Source organism: Carcharodon carcharias, chromosome 12 (genome assembly GCF_017639515.1).
Source record: "Carcharodon carcharias isolate sCarCar2 chromosome 12, sCarCar2.pri, whole genome shotgun sequence".
Taxonomy (NCBI): domain Eukaryota; kingdom Metazoa; phylum Chordata; class Chondrichthyes; order Lamniformes; family Lamnidae; genus Carcharodon; species Carcharodon carcharias.
The window spans coordinates 32,171,351-32,195,098 of NC_054478.1; the positions used below are offsets into that span (position 1 = coordinate 32,171,351).

Here is a 23,748-nt window from a genome sequence, read left to right on the forward strand (position 1 = left end):
ATTAGAATTCCATACTGACAGTCCTGTGAACTGGTTTTATGGACAGCTCAGACTGACAGAATGGAAATCTAATTTTTCTGACAGATGTGAGAATCAAATTAAATTAGTTTGGTCAGTCGTGAAGGTTCCTAGAGGGCACCAGTCTCCAGTGAAAAAAATTGAAAACTGCCCCTGAACGCTGAACTAACTGACAAGTCTGGCACGAAGGGATCATGAAGATGACAGTTTCAGAAAATGGAAGTGTCATACTGCTGACATTTAGTCTTCAGATTGGGTTATGGCATATATAGTGCAAAGGAGGGCTTAACCTGTAGCTAAACTGACTGCGGAATGCTTGGTACAGGACTATTTTATTCCCAAGCACACCCTTCTAATAATATTGCACAATGTCACAGTCGGGCAGAAATTGGTACCACCATCCTTTTTCAGCATTATTCCAAAAATCATGTAACCTTGAGGAACATGCACAGAAAAAGCGAAGTCATGGTTTAGAAATTTCTCATATCTTCTTACTTCTAAGATTTAACCTAAGGAAAAGTTGTTTCAAGTAATGCCAACAGATCACTAAAGGTGCAATATCAGCAACTGAATTCACAAGATCAACTATCCTGCTGGCGAGTGAAATTTAGCATTGTGGAAGGGAAGCAAATGGGAGTCCACTTGCCACAGAAAAGAAACATGCTTCTCTAGTTCAACATTGTTCTTTTATTCATCATCTGGTTAGAAAAATAATTGTTTTCTTCACATTTCTTATACTCATGTCTCATTATAATTAGAACGAATAAAATAATTTTGCCCTTGTTTTTCTTCTCACTGGTTTCCAACAATTGTTTCCTGCTTTTTTATCCCAACTTTTTGGTTTGCTGCAAGCCTAAAAAGCTTTGCTATCACAATGCAGTCACTGTATAGGCAAACTGTGATAACAAAAAGCTGGGGGGAAAAAAAAGCACAGAAGAGAATCAACCAAGGACATTAGTGAAGCAAGAGATAAAGAATAAAAGGGAAACAAATGCAAGGGCAATAAATAGAAACTAAATATACGTGACGAATCAAAAAGCAAACTGACAATTAAGAGAGACGACAAAGAGAGAAGACCAAAGAGATAGCCAACCAAACACCCGGATTTGCAAATTACTCCATTTTTGAAGACAAGCAACAAAATGATTAATGGGTTCCAACATCTATTAACAAATGGAGGGAAGCCTAGTAAAACATTATTACTACCAAATATACAGAAGGAATGGCAAGGAAAAACAAAAATCAAACCCATACCAACAAGTCAATGGAAAAAAACCTCTTCTACAAGTCACCCACCCAATCACACTACCACCTGGAAGGGGCAAAAAAAAGATAGATAATGCAGATGTCTTAACAATGTGTTCTTGTTATGGGGATGAGTGCATTTTAGCGGAGCTCCTGAACATTGGCCTAGAGCTGTAATTCCTGTGTTGAAAGTCAGTCAGAATAAGCCATCCTGAAATTTTCAGGAGAAACGTCAAGCTCAACAATAAAAACAAAAAAACTGCGGATGCTGGAAATCCAAAACAAAAACAGAATTACCTGGAAAAACTCAGCAGGTCTGGCAGCATCGGCGGAGAAGAAAAGAGTTGACGTTTCAAGTCCTCATGACCCTTCAGAACTAGGTGAATCCAAGGAAGGGGTGAAATATGATATTTCACCCCTTCCTTGGGTTCACCTAGTCTGTTGAAGGGTCATGAGGACTCGAAACGTCAACTCTTTTCTTCTCCGCCGATGCTGCCAGACCTGCTGAGTTTTTCCAGGTAATTCTGTTTTTGTCAAGCTCAACAAGTCTGGTTTAAAGTGAACCTTTTCTGTTTACTTCTACTTCTTATTAATTACAGAAATTAGGAATATTGATGAATTTTCATTAAGGAAACAAGCTTCAAAAATTAAACCATGTCAGTTGCTGGTCTAGTTGACAAGCATTATCACTAAACTTCCAAATTTCACATCAACTGGTGGTTGAGTCAGAGATGCAGGAAAGTTCCAAGGTCTTAATGGATAAATGCTCATATGTTATTTGAGATTAAACCACAAGAGCAAAAATGTTCCAGATTTTAATCATGGAAAGGCGGGTTGTGAAGGAGAACAATCAGCTGTGTGTCCAATACTAATTGCTATTTAGTGATACCTGCAGTTCAAATCTGTAGATATCATAGAATGAAAAAATGGGGGGGAAAAATCATTCAGCCATCTCAACCAGTCTGAGTTGGACAGGTGAAGAGAGGATCATTCTTACCAGTGATGCCCTCTGATTAGGGTCATGTTTGGACATTTGACTAAGGTACCAATGGTCTTATATAAGTGAAATTACATTCCAGCACAATTAAGAAAAAATTAGGGGCAAAACAAAGGCCACAAGAGATGGTTGGTGTGGAAATGGAAATATATTGGTACAACAGGATGCATTTGTGATGTTGGAGCTAAGATACAACATCCTCAGTATAAGCATTACTCCAACATGTAGAAACATGCTGTCATCACAATTATCATAGCTACCAGCATCTAATCAGACCTTTCCAATTTGAGAACACCATAAAGCTTAGCGTTATCTGTTGTGTTTCTGCCTATATGTTCGAAGATTCCCCAGCAGCAATTCCAAAGTCAGTTTTCAAAGCAATATTTATGGTTGTTTAAGGTTTATATGGTTAGAGATCCTGTAAATGTGTATATGCTGATACCTTCTCAATGTGGAATTATTAATATTCCTGTGGGAAGTTATATTGTAAAAAGAGCATAGAAGTTAGTTACATTTAATGAGTGAGCAAGACAAGGAGTAAATACACAACTTTCTGCAATAGAGAGTGAGGGGTTTCTGCTATGTTACTGAAATACTTAACTGGAAAATAATCACCTTAGTAGATTTCCTCTTCAGCTAGTTTTAATTCAAAGTTTATATTGACAACCACTTTGTAACTATATGCACTAAGCAAACTGCCAAATACTGCACAGAACTGAAGCTTGAGCATAATGAGACCAATTACTAATAGTTATATGTGAACAGCACAAACTTTCATTACTAGTCACATCACTCAGCCCACCAAAAATAGTCAAGCTACCCATTTGACTTTGCATAATCAAACACACCACGGAAATAACACACAGCCAGTGTCAGAAATTAATTGTGTTGTAAATTATGTCAATTAACAAATTTGCTCTCAATCTCTCAGCCGATGGACATTGTGCATAGGTCCAAATACAGAAGTTTAGCACACAGAATGAGATGCCTCTTTTCCACAGCCTAAGCTCACAAAAAAGCACAAAGCCTGCACAACTCTCTTACCATCCTTCTTTGTAGAAACCCCTTAAGATGAAGTAAACAATTCAAGTTGTCAGTTCTGTCATGTTGGAAAATAAGTCACTATTGCAAAATTGAACAGTACAGAAGGAACACAATACAACAAAACAAAGAAAACAATGAAATAACTCAACAGATATGATCAGAAATTTGGTCTGAAAACTGTACAACTTTATTTTGTATTGCTTAAAATCTGATTTCTTGAACAAACACCACAGTTTATTTCAGAATTCAAAGAGTACGTTTTGTTTGCTCTTTTTCACCTAATTTCTCCTATACATTTATTTATTCAAAAATTAAGCTAACAGAATGGCTGCAGGAAGGAAATAGTGCATTATTTGCTGTGATTACTCAAATTAGAATGTATGGAAATTAAGTCAGTCTGATGAGACCTACAATTTAGCTGGAATATCTAGACTTCTGGTGTAACACAGATTTCTCCGCTGTTCATTTTTGTTGTGTTGTGTGTGCATACTCAAATTTGTTCTCTTCTTTCTTTACCCAGACCATAATAAAATTTAACAATAAATTATAAGATTGGTATCAACTTTGATGCTGGAAAGATTCTAGGCCTACTTTTTATGATGGCCACACTGAAATGTTCTTCCAGAAATTTTATGAATACAGTATATTTTTCAAAAAAAAAAACCTCTCTCATCAACATAAACAACTGTTATTCTGCAGGTAAGAGAGAACCTCAATCTGGGCTGACTCAGATAATGGCATTTCTTGATCTCCAGAAAACCATTTTGTCATCACTAATTACACTGGCCAATATATTTCTTTGGAGAGTCCAAACATTGCAGTATGAACTCAAAGAACCCAAATTGTAGATATAATTTACTGACGGTCAACACTCCATGTTAAGTATAGCTGAGGAAATATATATATGTGTATACATATATATATATATATTTATGTGTACATATATATATATATATTTATATATACACTGCATCACCATGCAACACTTCATGCGAGGTACCAATTATGGTCACAGATGGAAACCACTGAGAGAACAGTGTTGTCACAGATACCAGCCAGAATACACAAGATGGGGACAGACAGCTGGTAACAGAAAACAAGCTGCTTACCCTCAGCTTTAGTGGATGTGCCATCTTTCAGCAAAAGAAAATAGGGAAGGGAGGACAGGGAAATGTTAGTAAGATTAGCAAAGATGGGCTCACTAGTTTAAGCCATAATAAACAAAAGAATCCTGTGGAGCTGTAATACTTCTCCAATGCTATGAAAGGCATAAAATATGGGCACTAACAGCAAAAAAGGAATCAAATCAAAATTATTTTCTCCAATCAAGTGAAATAAAATCAACATTCTGCATTACATAATTATCATGATAATTATATAATTCCATTAGTGCTCTGCCTGAAAGCAGGCCCTTGGCTTATTTTCTAATGATGTTTTATCCTGAGCAGCTTTTCTTGACAGTTTCTGAGTGTGGTGGCTTGCCATTGCCTTCCACTCTCAAGAGGCAGGTCCCAAGTTTACCTCAACTGTAGCGAGAACTGAACCCATGCTAGTGCTGTTATTCTGAACAGCACACTAGCTATCTAGCCAACTGAGCTTATCAGCCCCCTAATTATATAATGCACTGCTTCATTGAAAATACAAAAAGAAACTTAAGAGATCAAAGTCTTTGACAAAAATTAACTTCCAATTGCGTTTTTTTTTTAAAGGTGGTGACAAAGTTTAGTATTAAATATTGCAGACTGTTAGGTTCTTGCTATATTTCATGGCTTTTGAAAATTCTCTTTCAAAAAGGTACATGATGATTAACACTATCTATAATGTTGAGAGCAATCCTTCAGCCTTTATTACAAAGGGATTGGAGTATTAAAGTAAAGGAGTTTTGCTGCAATTATACAAGACTTTGCTGAAGTGACACTTGGAAGAGCGTGTACAGTTTTGGTTTTCTTACATAAGAAAGAGTATGCTTGCCTCAGAGGGGATGCCACAAAAGTTCACTAAACTGATTCCTGGGACGAGGAGTTGTTCTATGATGAGTGATTGAATAGACAAAGCCTATATTCACTACAGTTTAGAAGAATGAGAGGTAATCTCAATGAAAAATGTAAAATTATTGATGAGTTTGACAGTATGGATGCTGGGAGGATGTTTTCCCTGGTTGGGGAGACTAAAACATGGGTTTACAGTCTCAGAAAAAGGGGTCGGCCATTTAGGCTAGATGTGGAAACATTTCTACACTCGGGGTTACGAATCTTTGGAATTCTCTATCCCAGAGGGCTGTGGGTGCTCAGCGATTGCAAATATAAGTCAGACATCAATACATTGTGCGTGCTAAGGGAATCAAGGAATACGGGATAATTGGAAAAGTGCAGTTGAGTAGCGAACGAGCCAGGATCATATTGAAGGCAGAGCAGGCTCATAAGGCCGAATGGCCTATTCTTGTTCCTATTTCTTAAAGCTCTAACCCAAATTCCACAGTATATAGCATTTGAATTTTGATTAATTTAGTATATTCTGTTGCTACAAAATATTTTTCCAGAGTAGAATCAAAATACAGCTTGTCTATTCATTTAATGGTTTTCACAAAATCTTATAATATCAGAGTTAAGAAAGCTCCAAATTGTTGCTCGTGGCAAAACCCTAAAAATCTATCAGTCTTATTATTAGTAAATGTTTCTGGCTCAGAGAGCCAGAAGTGCCTAAAAAAATGTGCCATGGGTTTGATATGCTATACTTAGTTCTTTTGACACAACCCAAAAAATACCTGGATTTCAAAATTCTTTGAAAGCATGTCCACTGAAACATTGATAGGTGAGCTTTCTCTGGTAGTCGTTAACCACAAAACAAATAGCTTAACCCGTAGTGAGATATCACTTGCCACTGGTCACCTGTTTAAAACCTATCAATAACCTTTTCAATAACTATATCACAAAACTTTGCCAAGTTTTATACACCTAATATATTGACATTGAAACCATGGACCATTCCTGGCTATTTCAGCAACTGATTCTACAGCAAAATAGAGGGTCATTTGTCTGAGAATACTCTTGCCCATAAAGCAGTGGAGGCTGGGTCATTGAATTTATTCAAGGATGAGTTAGATGGAGTTAAGGGTTATGGGAGCAGACAGAAAGGTGAAGTTGAGACCACAATCAGGTCAGCCATGATCTTATTGGATGGCAGAAGAAGCGCAAAGGGTTGAATGGATTACTCCTACTCCTAAGTCCTAAGCTCCTATTATGTTCCTTTAAAAAATCCCAGGAAGGTGTCAACACTCTGAATTTAGATTTTAACATAGTTTCCAAATTCAAAATGGAAGATTCTGTTCACAGCACTTGAAACCCTAGTTGACCTGTAAGGATGGCCCTTTTATAGAATTGTGGTACATTAACAGTTCAAAAAAAAGTTGAGGTCTTCTTAGTCTTTACCTAGAGAAGCGTAGGACCCTGGAGGTAAAGCTGCCGCTGAGCTGAAATGTCCAGGCGTGTTACTTGGAGTGGCTGTCAAGCGTGACTTGGCATTAGCAGCTGCATTCACATCGATATCACTGCGAGAACGTTGCAGAGCTCCAGTGTTAGACACAGACTTCGTACTGACTGTTGAAGCTTTTGCACCAGAAATAGGAGAAAGGGTATTAAACCTTGGGTAGTAAATCTCATATGCAAATATCAAAGGTAACAAATTTGAAACATTCATCCGAGAAAAGTGGGAATAAAGAAAACATTAAGCCATTTACCACTTTACTACAAAAGATTTATAATTAGTCTGCCTTGTATGGAGCTACCTTCAATGTCTCTGGGTGATTTACGGACAGAAGGCTGAATTGAAGTCTTCCCCTGCTATGGAACAATCTTCTATTGACACTAACTGCAAACTAAAAGGCCTAACAAACCACTCAAAGGCTGGATTCCCACAAGATAGGCCTTCATGCAGCTGAATCTTTGGTCCATTTGATCTCATCCCTCCAGGATACCAATCATAGCATGTCATTACATAATCAAGCTACTTTTTAAAACAAGTTATGCTTTGACCACGTTCCTTGCAACACATGTCAGCTGTTAATCACATTGTGCGTAAAGAAATACTACCTGGCACTTGTCAACAACCTTGAAATGGTCACCTTTGTCCCGCTGCCCAAGCATATCTTGTTGCTCGTTTCTTTTCTCTATACAATTAAGTATTTTAAATGCTTCGGATATCTTTCAACAAGGTTGAAAACTCTTATCTATCCCCTGATCATTCATCCATTGTACAAGGAAATTAGAAATGAATATCATACTATAGCAGGACACTGTGTATATTTAGCATTAACTCTTAATTAAATTAATTAAGCAATTATTTCATCATTACATTTTTATTCCCACCTTACATGTCATTTGTTAGCCATGATTCAGTGGTTAGCATTATCGCCCCAGTCTGAAGGCTGTAAATTCAAGTTGCACTCCAGAGACTTGAGCACATAATTAGGCTGCTAGTACTCTAATGCAGTAGTGAAGGAGTGCTGCCTTTCGGATGACAGGTTCAACCCAAGTACGCGCTCTAAAGCCAACATAAAGATCTCATGGCACTACCTCGAAGAAAAGCAGGCAAGTTATTCTGGGTGTCCTATATTCATCTCCCAATCAACATCACATAAACAAATTATCTGCACTGTATCACATTGTTGTTTGCAGGAACTTGCCACATTTTAAAAGTACTTCATTGGCTTAAAGCATCTGGAGGTTGTGAAAGCTGCTATATAAATGCAAGTGTTTCTCCTCTGCACATTTGACTTATTGCTCATGTCCAAACAATAGCTCCAAATCTCTCTCAACTTCCCTTTAGCAAGTTCTAACCCATACATGGAATATAAACACACATCTTCTCCCTTCATTTGTCTGCATTGAGCTTAATTCAATACTGGATCAACCAAGTTCAAAGCCTACCTTGCCTACTTTATAAGATCTTGCCTGTCTACTGAGCTCATAGATCTTCTAGCTTAGTTTCATCTGCAAATTTAATCATGAAAATCTAGTTTACTTAGACATAACACAGCAAGAGGGTTCCCAACATGGATTCCTGGACATTTCAACTCAACACATTTCCAAATTTAAACCCGTCTCCACTTCCTCCCCTTAGCCAATTGTTAATACACACTCATAGATTGTATTTTCAATACCCAGTGACTTTAGTTTGTAAGGAAAGTTCTCACATGGTACTTAATCAAAAGTATTTTGCAAGTCAAATACAATATATCAAAGGATTTTCCTCTTGAAATGTGGGAGATCGCTAATGTTCTTGATTTCTTTGCGTACTCGCTTACATCTCTGAAACAGTAAATAATTAAAGTAAAATATGCCTTTCCTTACCAAAATGGAGATGTCAAGGCAAAAAGTAATCACTATTATTGAAGCATTAGAAACCATGTGAAGTGAATACCATTTTGCTGTACTGTAATTTCCACGGATGGTTGCTTCTGAAGTCAGATCTATCAGTTACAGAAGAAAAAGGGGAGTGGATATACAGCTTTTACAAGGCGGTTAGAGTAAGTTACCAAAAGTTTTGTTGAAGTGAGACTTTAAAAGGTGGAGAGTGAGTTAGATACACTTGGGCTTTAGGCAGAGTTCCAAAGAGCAGAATAGATTGGCTAAAGTTACAGTAGAAAAGTGGAAGGAAAATATAAGAAGCTTGTAAGCTTTGGGAGACAACAAAGTTGCAACGATGGGTTGAGGCAAAGTCAGAGTGTGCTTTGGGGTGAGGTGAAGGATTTCAAATTCTATCTATTGGAGGATTGGAGACCAATATAGATTAATAATGTTGAGATAGTTTGATTGTGTAGGGCACAGGATAAAGGCAGCAGAAGTTGTAGATAATCTGAAGAGATGGAGGTTTGCAGGCTACCAAGAAGAGCAAGGGCAGAAGCAAAGTCCAAAGATGATGAAAACATGAATAAAGGTTGGCATGAGTGAGGATACAGTGTGGACAGAGGTGGGAAATGTTATGGAGGTGGAAATAAGCAGTTTCGGTAATAGTTTTGATAATAGATGGTACATGGTGTATCAAATGCAAATACACATAGGAGCTTGATAAATATAAAATCTATGAAGGGGGAAGTATTGAATTAAGGGAAGGAGAGGGACCATGAAGATGATGTTTTTGTTGGGGGAGCGCAGAAATTACTTTCCTCAAACGCAAGTTGTGCTTTGGGTGGAACAGTTCCGCTGCTTCACCTACCATGCCAGTTTGTTTTATGTTGGTTGATGATGAGACTAAAACAAAGGAACCTCTTACCTCGTGATACAGTGCTTCCAGTAGGACTGCGCTTTGTAGACAGGGGGCGGCTGGAAAAAGAAAATATATATTGATAACATTTTCAAGTCTGCAGACAACACACACATACATGCATACATAAAATATAACTCTTGCCGTGGCTCAGAAGGTGCAAAGTTAAAATTCCACTTTAGTTGAGAGGCACAATCTGAGTTTACAATATACAGGTCGAGTATCCTTTAGCCGTAAATCAGAAAACCAAACCCATCCAAAAACAGCACTTTTTGGAACCTCATCGACCTTTAGCGCATGAAGTCTCTGCCTGAAGCTGACACAACCCGAGACAAGCAGACACAAACCTCACTGACCTCACCCCACCTTTAACGCAGGAAGTCTAGTTGTTTATCTCCACTGTTTACCTCATGATTTTTGTCTGCATTGTTTACCTTGCAAACTCTCTCCTACAAGTAGAATCACAGTTGGTGCCATGGGTGGGAACTTATTTCAGGTATCCTATATTTATTATTCAGTGGTACATCTTACTTTACTACCCATTTTATTTACTTTAGACTATAGCTAGCCTAGGCTTTGGCTATTGTAATGTAATTAGGCCTAGGCCTACATGCGGTGTCTGAAAACTAAAATGATTTGAAACGCAATCAGCCCCACGGACTTTGGATAAAGGATACTCAACCTGTATTATATTACTTTTACATGATACTGTAAATTATACAGTAGTCATACTTTTAAATCAAAACAATCCAATCCATAATGGTACCAAATAACCAATGTTTTGAGAAAGTTGAAGTAAAGAAATTGAAGGCATGGCTTTATATTCCACAGTTTTTAAGCTTAGAATTCAAATACACTGTAGTTCTTACTTTAGACTTTCTTGTGAACTGGATGATGAACGATCAGACTGTGGCAAGGAAACAATACTGTCTGAATTTTTCAAATGGGACTGTAGAGGTTTCTGGTAGGCAGGTTCCAATGAGTTAAACAAAATTTCAGCTTCTCTGCTAAAGTGACTGTGAAAATCCCAATACACTCTAAAAAATGAAAGGCACATGAATATTCAATCAGCATTTACTGCAATAATAACAGAAAATGCTGGAAATACTCAGCAGGTCAGCCAGTATCTGTAGAGACAGAAAGAGTTAATGTTTCAGGTCGATGACTTTTCACCAGAATTCAGAAAAGTTAGAAATGTAATAGGTTTTGAGTAAGTGATTAGTGGGACAAGGACAAAGGAAGGTCTGTGATATGGTGGAAGTTTGAATGACAAGGAATTAGTCTTACAGTAACAAAGAAAATGGTGATGGGGCAAGAACCAAAAGAAAAAACGTGCCCGGAGTAAGCGTGTTATCGTTTGAAAGCAAAAATAGGAGAAAACCGAAATGTGCAAAGAAAAGGGGACAAAATGGGGAGAGACAGTTTATGGTCTGAAATTGTTAAACTAAACATGGAGTCCAGCAGGCTGTAAAATGGCAGCACATACTGAAGTCCATCTACATACCTTGGTGCTAAATGCGTATCGCGTAAGACATCAAACTAGCAAAAGTTCAGATGGTAATAAACTTATAAAAACAAAAAACTGCGGATGCTGGAAATCCAAAACAAAAACAGAATTATCTGGAAAAACTCAGCAGGTCTGGCAGCATCAGTGGAGAAGAAAAGAGTTGACATTTCGAGTCCTCATGACCCTTCAGCAGAACTTCGTCTCATCCGACGCCTCAACAAGAAACTTTTTCTCCTTCTCACAAGTGCTAAGAAACGCAAGCTCCAACAACTCATCGACACCAACACCCATCTAGGACCCTCCACCCCTGCTTGTCCCTCCGTCCCCACCCCATCTTCCAATCCCAGCTCCAGCCGTGTAATCACTATACCCCCTGACCTTCCCCTCTCCGACGCTGAACGTTCAGTGCTCAGCAAAGGACTTAGTTTCATACCCTTACGCCCTCATCTCAATGAATTTTGGGCTCGGCACAATGCTGAACTCTTATTCCGCCGTCTTCGTCTCTGGGCTCACTTCTTTGGGCAGGAGTCCTCTGCCCATTCAACGGATCCTTTTACCCACCTCCAATATTCTCCCTCCACCTGGACCCCTCCCTCTGGATTCTTACCTTCTCTTGATCTTTTCATTGAGAACTGTCAGCATGACATTAGTCGTCTCAATTTCTCTGCTCCTCTCACCCATTCTAATCTGTCTCTCTCCGAACTTACTGCACTCCATTCTCTCAGGTAAAACCCTGACATTGTCATCAAACCCGCTGACAAGGGTGGTGCTGTTGTCGTCTGGCGCACTGACCTCTACCTCGCGGAGGCTGAGCGTCAACTCGCAGACACTTCCTCCTACCTCTCCCTGGACCATGACCCCACCACTGAACATCAAGCCATTGTTTCCAGCACTGTCACTGACCTCATCTCCTCTGGAGATCTTCCTCCCACAGCTTCCAAACTGATAGTCGCCCAACCTCGGAAGGCCCGCCTCTACCTCCTACCCAAAATCCACAAACAGAAATGTCCCGGCAGACCGATACTGTCAGCTTGCTCCTGCCCCACGGAACTCATTTCTCGTTATCTTGATTCCCTTCTCTCTCCCCTTGTCCAGTCCCTTCCCACCTACTTCCGTGATTCCTCTGACACCTTACGTCACATCAACAATTTCCAGTTCCCTGGCCCCAACCGCTTCCTCTTCACCATAGACGTTCAATTCCTCTACACCTCCATCCCCCACCAGGATGGTCTGAGGGCCCTTAGCTTCTTCCTCCAACAGAGGCCCGAACAATCCCCATCCACCACTACTCTCCTCTGTCTGGCTGAACTTGTTCTCACACTGAACAATTTCTCCTTCAACTCCTCTCACTTCCTCCAAATAAAAGGTGTGGCTATGGGTACCCGCATGGGCCCCAGCTATGCCTGTCTCTTTATGGGGTATGTGGAACATTCCTTGTTCCAGTCCTACTCCGGCCCCCTTCCACAACTCTTTCTCCGGTACATCGATGATTACTTCGATGCTGCTTCATGCTCTCGTTGGGACTTGGAAAAATTTATTAATTTTGCTTCCAATCTCCACCCCATCATCATTTTCACGTGGTCCATCTCTGACACTTCCCTTCCCTTCCTTGACCTCTCTGTCTCAATCTCTGGTGATAGACTGTCCACCAATATCCATTACAAGCCTACCGACTCCCACAGCTACCTCGACTACAGCTCCTCACACCCCGCTTCGTGTAAGGACTCCATCCCATTCTCTCAGTTCCTTAGCCTCCATCGCATCTGTTCTGATGATGCTACCTTCAAAAACAGTTCCTCTGACATGTCCTCCTTCTTCCTTAACCAAGGTTCATCCGTCCCATCTCCCGCGCATCCACCCTCACGCCTTCTCCCTCCCTCCCAGAAACATGATAGGGTCCCCCTTGTCCTTACATATCACCCCACCAGCCTCCGCATTCAAAGGATCATCCTCCGTCATTTCCGCCAACTCCAGCATGATGCCACCACCAAACACATCTTCCCTTCATCCCCACTGGCAGCATCCCATAGGGATCGTTCCCTCCGGGACACCCTGGTCCACTCCTCCATCACCCCCTACTCCTCAACCCCCACCTATGGCACCCCCCAAATGCCCACGCAAAAGATGCAACACCTGCCCCTTCACTTCCTCTCTCCTCACCGTCCAAGGGCCCAAACACTCCTTTCATGTGAAGCAGCATTTCACTTGCATTTCGCAGAACACCTGCGGTCTGTCCGTAAGAATGACCCAAACCTCCCTGTCACTTGCCATTTTAACACTCCACCCTGCTCTCTTGCATCCATGTCTGTTCTTGGTTTGCTGCATTGTTCCAGTGAAGCCCAACGCAAACTGGAGGAACATCACCTCATCTTCCGACTAGGCACTTTACAGCCTTCCAGACTGAATTTTGAATTCAACAACTTTAGATCTTGAACTCCCTCCTCCATCCCCACCCCCTTTGTTTCTTCCCCACTTCCTTTTGTTTTTTCCAATAATTTATATAGATTTTTCTTTTCCCACCTATTTCCATTATTTTTAAATCTTTTATGCTCCCCCCACCCCCACTAGAGCTACACCTTGAGTGCCCTACCATCCATTCTTAATTAGCATATTCGTTTAGATAATATCACCAACTTCAACACCTCTGTGTTCTTTTGTCTGTGACATCTTTTGATTATCTGCTCCTATCACTGCTTGTTTGTCCCTACAACCACACCACCCCCCTCCACTTCTCTCCGCGTGCCCCTCCCCCCACACCTTAAACCAGCTTATATTTCACCACTCTCCTTGGATTCACCCAGTTCTGCTGAAGGGTCATGAGGACTCGAAACGTCAACTCTTTTCTTCTCCGCCGATGTTGCCAGATCTGCTGAGTTTTTCCAGGTATTTCTCTTTTTGTTTTGGTAATAAACTTGTTGACCAAAAAGCTGCAGCCAAAGCGGTGGTTGGCTTAACAAATAACTTTTCCCACTACAAAAAATTCTGTCTCTTTGACAAGTCGAAAACAAATACTATAGGACGTGTTAACGTGCTTCCTCTTGGCATGACAAGATGCACAACCACACCTGTTGTTTGCCAAATGACAAACATCCAAATTGCCCATGCTGCCACAGACACTTCACTGCACAGAATATAGGCTTTTCAACAAAGGAAAGGAAGGAAATTTCAGCAAAGGAGTCATCCAGAAAACTCCTGCAGACTCCCCATAGCCAACAACTATCGCAATGCCAGAGATAGCAACATAGGTACCTGCCTTCTCTCTTGGCTGGGTAGTCTTGCATGACCCCAAAAGGAAAGGGAAAAATACATTTTCAAAAAGCTAAGCGAAAACATGGGAAATGTATAAATCAATTCAGGATAAATTTTGGCAGACATTTTAAACTGCAATCAAACTACTGAATGCCATTCACTGCTTTTCCGATTTCAAAGCAACACAAATGTTCCTTCACTAAAAATATGCAAAACATTGAAATGCAACTTAACAATTTTCTATTCTCTCCCCTGTCCAGCCCACACACAACCTCTCCAACTCCATATAACAGATCACTTATATATTAGTCAGTCACTCAGCAACTTAGAACACCAAAGGAAATGAAAACACATTCCTGACGTTGCATTTCAAAAGATTAAACTCTTCCTAAGCGCACCCCTCCCCACAGTCATAAGTTCAAAAATATAACCAAGGTTATAGATGTAAACTTACTATCTGGATACTAGGGAGCAGAAAATTATTAAAAATGTGTATTAATAAGGTGACAGCAGACTTGTGCGTAATCTTAGCAGCAACTTAGCATTGTATTAGGTAGTAACGAGTACAGTCACAGAGGCATCATCCTTCTCATACCAGTTTCCTCGTTTGAATATCAAAATAAAGCTATCTTCCTTATTGGGAAATATCTTTATTTTTCTCCATTTTTTTTTAAAAAAAGACCAAGAATTGTTCTCAGATCTAAATAACATCTACTTTGCTGGATCTTTTTCAGTACAATTTCCTTTCTTCTACTTCTTTCAAATGAAAGCCTGGTCATTGAGTTAATTATAGGAGCAAATACTGATCTGTTTCCCAGCAGATGTGCACACATGTTCAATTACAGGAGGAGTGGCTAGACAGAGATCTGGAACAAGAACGTCACTTGATTTTCCCCTGCTTGACTTATGGGTCGAAACCAACTGCAGCCGTCCTCCAATTACCGAAACTGAGGTCAGCTAACTCAGCATAAAACAGGATCAAACTTAATTTCATTCTAGTTAGTATAGCTCAACTATTTGCTGCCTTAACCAATTTAACAAGAGAATACACCCCAGCACTGTGGCTGCATTGTGTACAATCAACAGGATGTAATTAGCAACTCAGTAGCATTATTTCAACAGCACTTCCCACCCCATCACCTCTAGTATAACAGAGGAAGAGGGGAAGAAATGTTGTGGGAAAACTAACTCCCCTCCAGGTTTTCCTGTAAATTGTACACATTCCAAACTTAGCCATATATCACCATTCCTTCATAGTCACTGGGTCAGATTCAAGGCTCCGTAAATAATATCACCAAAGGAGTCCTACCAGAACTGCAGCAATTCAAAAAGGAGGACACTATCACCTCTGAGAAACTGGGGAAGAGCAATAAATGCTGTCTTGCCAGTGTTGAACAGATCCCAAGAACAAAACATTTTTAATCAGACATTTCATCCAGCACAATTAAGAAAAATCATTGGCATTGTTAAAGAAACTGATATGAGAAAAGTTACCTTGGACCTTTAAAGGAAAAGGGTGGGGCAGAATGTTTTCGTTAGGACATGCCTTACTGACAAAACAAAACTCACGTAACTCTCAGCATGTTTCTTATTTCTAATGTGTAACGTTGTGCCAAATATGAGCAGCTTGCACTGACAATCAGCCTTACAGGATCGAGCTCTCTGTCGCTGAACTATTTCCAGGGCTTGAAAATATGTATTGTAAACTAAGGCAAAGACAACATTCCAAAACAGTAAGTAAATTAGATGATCAATCTGAACTGAATACAGAATGACCAATGTTGTTGTCAATCTTTATCTAATGAAGTTTCATATTTGGGCTTTAATAGGTTAAAGGCATGTGAATCAAAATGTATTTTGGAAGCATTACAGTAATGTCAGGTAATGAAGAACAACTTACTTTCGAGCTTCGAGTCTAGCTTCTGAATCTGCGTCATGGATACCCTTCTTTATCGTTTCAGCCAGAAGAGTTACATGTCTAACAAGAGAGAATAAAATTACAAAAGCCAGAGTCTTATCTCAAAACTAACATTTAATCTGTCCCACTTTATAGACAGAAAATATAATCTAGGATAACCACGATTACGTTTATGCACAGCCAGCAGCATAATCCCTCCCAACTTCAATTTCATGTCACACTGTCTTTTTAAACAGAAAGAGGAAAATAAGCCTCAGAAAGCATTTTCAAAGACTTTCCCTCCATTACCATGGAAACAGCATTGCTACCACATTCAATGCTCTTGCAAGTTGTCTAACTTAATTTTTTTAAAACCCCAAGTTCCTCACTATACTTAGGAATATATATTTTCAATAACCTATTTGTCTGACCATAAGTATTTACAATTGTAATCATGACCAACATCTCTCCCCTATTTAGTTCAGTTCAGATATCACTTGCTATATGTTGCAGTTCAAAAGGTTGTTTCCACTTTAAACTACACTTAATAGTAATCAAAAAAAAGCTACAGCCTATTCAGTAGAAAGGGCTCCTTGGTTGTTTACTTACTTTTCTAGCGAGTGTGTTTGCCATTCCAGTAGCAGTCGATCCAAAAATTCAAATGAACGCCTGTCAAAAGAATTGCTTAATTTTGTTGATAAAAGCATCATCTTATCTGTAAATAAGGCACTATCAATAGAAAAACGCCAACATTTCAAATAACTACAGCTTAGCTATACACATCCATCTTTTATTATACAGTTGCGTTTCAAAAATGATAAGGTTTACCATAGATTAGGCCTCAAGAAGATTGTTTATGGTCTGGGAATGAATAGGAATACCACACTCAAATTTTATACACGTGGCAAATGCGCCAGTATTTACGTCTTCAAAACCGTTTCACAAATGTATCAACTGAGCATCATTAAATGCAAAATAACTAGGTCAAATCATAGTATTACAATGACAAGTAGCAGTACTCTGCATAGGAGGGGGAAATCTAGTTAATTACTTATGTAATGGTCTGAAAGTTCCAGTGAAAAAGTAGGAACTTCTCAATAAGCAAAAAAGCAAGACTTTCATTTATTTCATGTTTTTCATGGCCACAAGGTGCCTTTGTAGCTGATTAAGTACTTTTGAAGCATAGTCACCGTTGTAATATAGGAAAACGCGGCAACCACTTTACCCAGAACAAGCCATCACTAACAGCTATGTGATAATAACAAGGTAATTTGTTTTTTATGATGTTAACGGATAAATATTGATCAGGAGGAGATCTGGGCGAAGCCTGAGTTCGAATACCATGTGTTCCTTTGGTCTTCTCACATGCTGGATGTGATTGGAAAGGGTGTAGAGGAGGCCGTAAGACTGATTCCCGCTTTGGGGCAGAATTTTGCCCTTGGCATGTGGGATCAGCTGGGGCATGTGGGATCAGCTGGGGCAGGCGGGAAGCCGCCTGCTACCCACTATCGGCAGCGCTCCGCGATTTTACGCGGGCAGACCAATTAAGGCCTACCCAGCGTGATATGCGAGCGGCAGTGCTGAGTGCTGCCTGTGTGGGCGGGGGGGGGGGGGAAGAGTGGGAGCAGGCCTAGCACGGACTTCACACATGCGCACGAGAGAGCGCAGAATAATCTCCCTGAGGCACGAAGCTGCCTCAGGGAAATGAAGAATTTTCCAAAAAGAATAATAAAGAGCAGAAAAATGTATTGAAACATGCCCCCTCATGTGACTCTGCCACATGAGCAGGGACATGTTTTTAATTACAAAATTAAGTTTTTATTTTATTTGTATTTGCTTTTGGAAACCTCATCCCACACGTGGTTGAGGTTTCCAAAAAATTGCAAAGGCTGCTTGGCCTTTTTGTCTGCCCAACAACCGTTAGGTTGTACAGGCAGTGAAAAATTCAGGACAATTGATTACTTAATGGCCTTAACAGGCATTTTAATTGTCGGCACGCTGCCAGCTCCAGCGTGCACCCGCTGACCGAACTATCGCACAACTACACGTTGATGTCGGCAGGCTCTGCCGACGTCAACACTTGTCATTTCATGCTAAAGATTCTGCCCTTGAAGTATTTTTGATAATGGTGGTAGTGGGGGGTTTGGGGAGGTTTGCATGGAAGAATTTTCCAGGTTAATTTTTCCCTGATTGGCCTGGGTTTTGAAATCTGAATTTCTGTCTTTCCTGCGTATGGCATCCGAGTGGAGAGTATGCGGATTAGGATACATGATTGTGACAAATTGTGACAGGCAGGTCAATGGAATGATGGGTCTTTTCCTGTCTCTAATTTTACATTTTGTAATTGTTTGTGTGATATGGTTATGTTTGAAGCTGCGACTGAATTCTGAAAATTTCTTCAGTTTTCTTTAAAAATTAGATTTAGATTTTAAAAAGAGTTTTTTAAAATCTGTTGTTGCCAGTTTAGAGGGCAAGCAGCAAAATAGCTATTTTTAAGCCCTGCTGTATAAGCCTCCCCTTCACTGGCCTCCTGAATCAAACAGCCAGTGTTACAATAATATGAACTGGTATGAAACCCTTTAAGAAACTGAATTCAGCTCTGAGTCAGAAGATTTGTTCCAAGCCATTGTTGTAATGCTTCAGATGATCAATTGTAAAGGTAAGAATTTGGAAATATACTGGGAGAAAATATTTTTCATATTAACAGTTGAAATAATACTAGCTCATAAATGGCAAAAATTATAGTTCTCTATTCATTGTTATAAGAGAAAACAAACATATTGACATAGGAAATGTTTCCCACTGTTAAGTATCCCACGGCAACACTGCTAACAATACAATTTAACAAAATGCAAAAGTTACCAATTTTCTTCATGAATGACAGGACTATAAGTTGAAATGTTTTGCATTAGATGATTAGAATTTCTTTTTGTATAATGGATGGCAGTTCCCTGACAAATAAACACCAGTTATATACACCTAAATTATTAAGACTTAAGTCAGAATGAAACCTTTTGTGTAGAGAAACGCCAATATAGCTAGTCAATATTAACTACAAATCATATTGGTTATGTATCTGAATCTATTGGAAGATGAAATAAATTACACAAAGGAGAAAAACGTTAACGTGAATGCAGGCTTGAACAGGAACGTAAATGGTAAAACAAGAACATTTCACACAATTTTCTTGTTAATTTTAGTTTTTAATCAGAAAATTGATGTTTTGTTAAATTTAAGGGAGGTTTAATAAAGAACTAATGAAAGAGAAAGCACTTTCAATCTAAAGTAGCTGCACTAACAACCAAAAACAAGAACTGATCAACTTGTTCCAACTCAAAAAACAAATAAAAATCCAAATTTTCAGAATCAGAAAGCAGTCGGCTGGAGATTCAAGCTCCAGTCAATTCTGAACTTTGCAATTAAGAGCAAAACTGCCATCCAGGAAGGCTGCTGATCCCTATTCAACACAATGACAGCCAGCCAATGCTAGGCTCAGCCTCCTCCAACAAGAATAACTTTCTGCATGGAACACAGATATTTGCTGTAACTTCAGCCTTAAAAGCCAAGTGAACATATTTTTAAACTGCATATGTTCTTCAAACTTAACTGGTGAAGATGTAACATAAGCTAAAAAATTGGATTTCTGTCCAAAATGAGCAGCAAGTCAGCAAAACAGTTGCTTCACATGCCAGTTCACAGTAGCCAGAGGACCGATCGAGACTGGGCTCAGGTCTGATTTGCATTAAACAGTCAAGCTGCAGACACCAATCAGCCACCCCACAGAGCTCACTGATCAAAGACTGACCAATTCTGATTGGCTCCAATGACAAGGTGACCTATGGGTAGATTCTGACAGGGAAGAGGGGTTAAAGCAACAGGCATTGAGACTGGGGTGGAAACGGCCTCTTGAGTTATTGTGCAGGCAGAGGGATGCTGTGGCTGCTCAAGACCTGAAACAACTATGTGGGGAAAGTTCTGCCTATTTGCAGTTTTCAGCTCTGCAACTGGTGCATTTCTAGGGAGATTGGCACATGAGAATGCAATGCAAATTTAATTCCTCTACCTTCCATTTTTTACCCTAAAACATAGCCGAAACAATGTTGGATTTTCCACCACATCAATACAACATGAAAGCAGTTAATATACCAACACGTCACAATTTCAAACCTACCTCCGAACTGCCACAGACTTTGATGCACAGTTGCTTGAGATAATGGGTATTAATCTATGGAAGTGCGTATGCTGAAAAACATTTTTTTAAAGATTAGATCCAATACAGAGTAAGCATTAAAATTATTTCTCTGAGGTTACTGGGATGCATGTGTTCATGATAGATTTTGCCTGAGCCTACTTTTTCCTGATCAAAATGGTTCTGATTTTTAAGTTAACTTAAAGCTACTGTACATGTTATAACAACAAGAACACAAACTGAACACTGCTGATAGATTTTCAGCTGCACTATAAAAGAACATATACACACTCATAATTTCCCCTCTTATACTATAAGGTTAAACATATAAATAATTATTTGCCTGATTTACAATGGCAAAAAATCAAAGTGACCCACAAAGCAGATTCCAGGTGCATGATTTTACTGCAGGCTTCACGACCCCACCATCAAGCTCAAATTGCTTGCATAATTTTGGAAACAGTCACTCACTTGTGATTTCCTCCAAATTGCATAATTAGTGGCCAAAGAACAGGCTCACCAAACGATTAAAGATGCTGGGTGGGCTCTCATAGCTGGAGGGCCAAAAAGAAACTCAGCTTGAAAGCAGCAGGATGCCATGATAGGTAAGTGAGGGAGAGGGCACTCCAAAAAGGGCTCTCCCTAACTTTTTCAAACTTAAAATAAAAAAAGGCTTTTGGAGCTGGTGAGGGCTAGAGAAGGAGAACCCACCCACAGGACGGCCTATGACTACTGCTGAATCCAGGTAAGCAGGGAGAGCCTCTAAGCCTACCAAAAACGCTGATCGCAAGGTCTACTGCTGGAAGGCTTTCTCCAGGTGGCTAAATCACCCCCTGCTGTCTTTATAATGCAACTAACCATCTGCAGGGAAATGGAGGCTGACAGAAAATCCCAGTTGGCCTCCAACAACAGCAGGCCTTAAAAGACCCTTATGCAGCTCAATTGGCTGCCTGCCCTACCACTCAACCCTCATCCCACCTTTGAAAAATGGCCCATAGACTGGATGGAGACGGGAAACCCGCTGCTGGCGTGATATCCCGCGCCCACTCGCCTCCGTTCCCCACCTCTAGTGGGGGCTAAAAATACGGGCCCAGTGAAGTTACTTGGAGGCCTCAAATTTAACTTGGCACCCACTTGCCAATGTAAATGTGGTTGACCACCATTCTATCTTCCTGTCAGAACAGGAATCACCAATGATAACAAAAACATTTTAAAAAGTACTTTCAGGGCATTCTTAAAAAGAAAGGAACATGGCTACCAGTGTACGTGTCCACTATATCTTTACCATATGCAGCACATTTAATACTGAACTTGGCTTATGCATTAATTGGTCATCAGTTTTTTTTTTAAATAAGAACACAATAATAATTAAATTTAGCCCAATATTATTTGTAATTTTTAATCTTTTCTGAATTATACGGTAAGGAGCAGGAGGTTAGAGAGGATTTGACGAAAATTTTTTTCACCCAGAGTGTGGATGGAATCTGGAACACCCTGCCTGAGGGGGTGGTAGAGGCAAGAACCTTCACAACATTTAAATAATATTTAGATGAGTACTTGAAACACCATAGCATACAGGGTTACGGGTCAAGTGCTGGAAAATGGGATTAGGATAGATAGGTGCTTGATGGCTGGCACAGACACGATGTGCTATACCACTCTATGACCTTCTCAATATAAAAATCAGTTTGACCCAATTCCCCTTCTATTGCAAAATTTGATTTCTACCTCCTTTTTTCCTGAATTCGTTAAATCCATTGGAAAGGTATGATTCCTATAGGGTTCAATTGATCTCCAAAACATATCCCAATTTGCCATTCTTCATGTGTTGACAAAACGTTGTTGAGAGCTGTTCAACTCTGAGGGTATAACAGACGAACCCAATCCACCTTTTCACTTGACATTCACCTACATTTCCAGCAAAGGTTGCTTGCTGATCAATGCTGGACTCCAGCAGATTTCTCCTACTAATCCAAGAACCTAGATCATAATCGTAGCGGATCTTGGGATCGCTAACTTAGGAGACCAGGATTCAGAGCCTGGATCTGCTGCTCACCTTAATTAAATCAGTTATCAAGCGAGCATTCTGATAGCTAACTTAAATTGAATTCATTTTGGCAGATTAATATTTCCGGTCACGATGTCAAAAAGGAACACATTTACCACTAAGCAATTTTAAGTGGCTTAACAAGAATTTCCCAATTTGACTATTAGCAAAAAGATGAATAACTAAAATCTTGAACTCAGCTGCATACTTAAACAGTACGAAATTTGTTTGTTTTTTTCCAAAACTGAGACAACCAAAAGTTTGAGAGAATAAGTGCACTTACTGTATTAGTTTGAAAGAAATTAACCCTAGGAAGTAGCTGATCATAGAGTTGCTGCTGAACAACTGCAATGGCAAAGCAGGAGGACCCAAGACCACAAAGTTATGGGTGCAATTCATAACTACACCAGAGCGAATAAAATACTGACCTATCATGCAGAGACGTAGCTTCAAAAGAAATGCAAAACAAATGCAAACACTGAATGAAAAGTTTCCAGTGTAATTTGGAGTAGCAAGAAACTGAGTTTTGCTCCTAAAATTTATTTGGGTTAAACTGCTGCTTTTACTAAAAAGACACTTTAGCTGTTAGAAAGAGAAGCTTCTCTGAAATTGCGTACTTTTAGAGGAAAAAAAATCAAATATTGATACAGAAACAGGTGCATGTTTTGTGTACTTACTCGAATAATTAATCTTATAGCTGCTATACCAGATGTGGCTATAATTTTGGCACTATTAGGAACAAGGTTGAATAGTGTTGGCATAATGGCTTCTGCACCATGATCAAAACGATTTCCCAGAACAGATGAGAGATGCCTAGAAAAAAAAGAGAAAAGTAGGCTTTAGGCTCAGACATCTGTCGAGACTTTAGCAACAGGTCTCCAAGTATGCATAAAAATAAAGGTTCCAATAAAAACAATGCACCATTGAAAACTCATTTATTTTTAAGTAACTCCGAGATACTTCTGTAATAGCACTGGTTTTTAAACAGATCTCCAGTAGTATCACTCATGGTATTGATGGTGTTCTGTAATTAAGAAGCCTGTATTGTTAATGCCTGTACATTATTGCATTGTAAGATATTGCACATGACTTCATGGCTCTTTCTACAAGATTAATTTATGTTGTACTTTTAACTTAAAAAATGCACATCCCAAGGTACACTCAGATCGACAGAGGCTAGAACTTTCAGTCCCAGTAGGCGTCAGACATGAGCGAACAATATGGCTGGAAGGCCAAAAATCGGTTTCAAGATGTTGTGAAACCAGTTTACAATCATCCGTTCCAACCGTCAATG

General features: G+C 39.6%; 1 protein-coding gene across 9 annotated transcripts in view; it reads right to left on the reverse strand.

The window, feature by feature from the left end:
• clasp1a (cytoplasmic linker associated protein 1a) overlaps positions 1–23,748 on the reverse strand; it is a 307,929-nt gene that overhangs the window by 114,889 nt on the left and 169,292 nt on the right. For all 9 annotated transcript variants that reach the window (XM_041201534.1, XM_041201541.1, XM_041201539.1 and 6 more), the window contains exons 13-19: positions 23,132–23,267; positions 20,390–20,460; positions 16,828–16,887; positions 16,222–16,299; positions 10,435–10,602; positions 9,575–9,624; positions 6,733–6,909 (exon numbers count right to left, since the gene is read on the reverse strand). In XM_041201534.1, the coding sequence (XP_041057468.1) occupies positions 6,733–6,909; positions 9,575–9,624; positions 10,435–10,602; positions 16,222–16,299; positions 16,828–16,887; positions 20,390–20,460; positions 23,132–23,267 (740 nt within the window). The remainder of the gene's footprint in view (positions 1–6,732; positions 6,910–9,574; positions 9,625–10,434; positions 10,603–16,221; positions 16,300–16,827; positions 16,888–20,389; positions 20,461–23,131; positions 23,268–23,748) is intronic.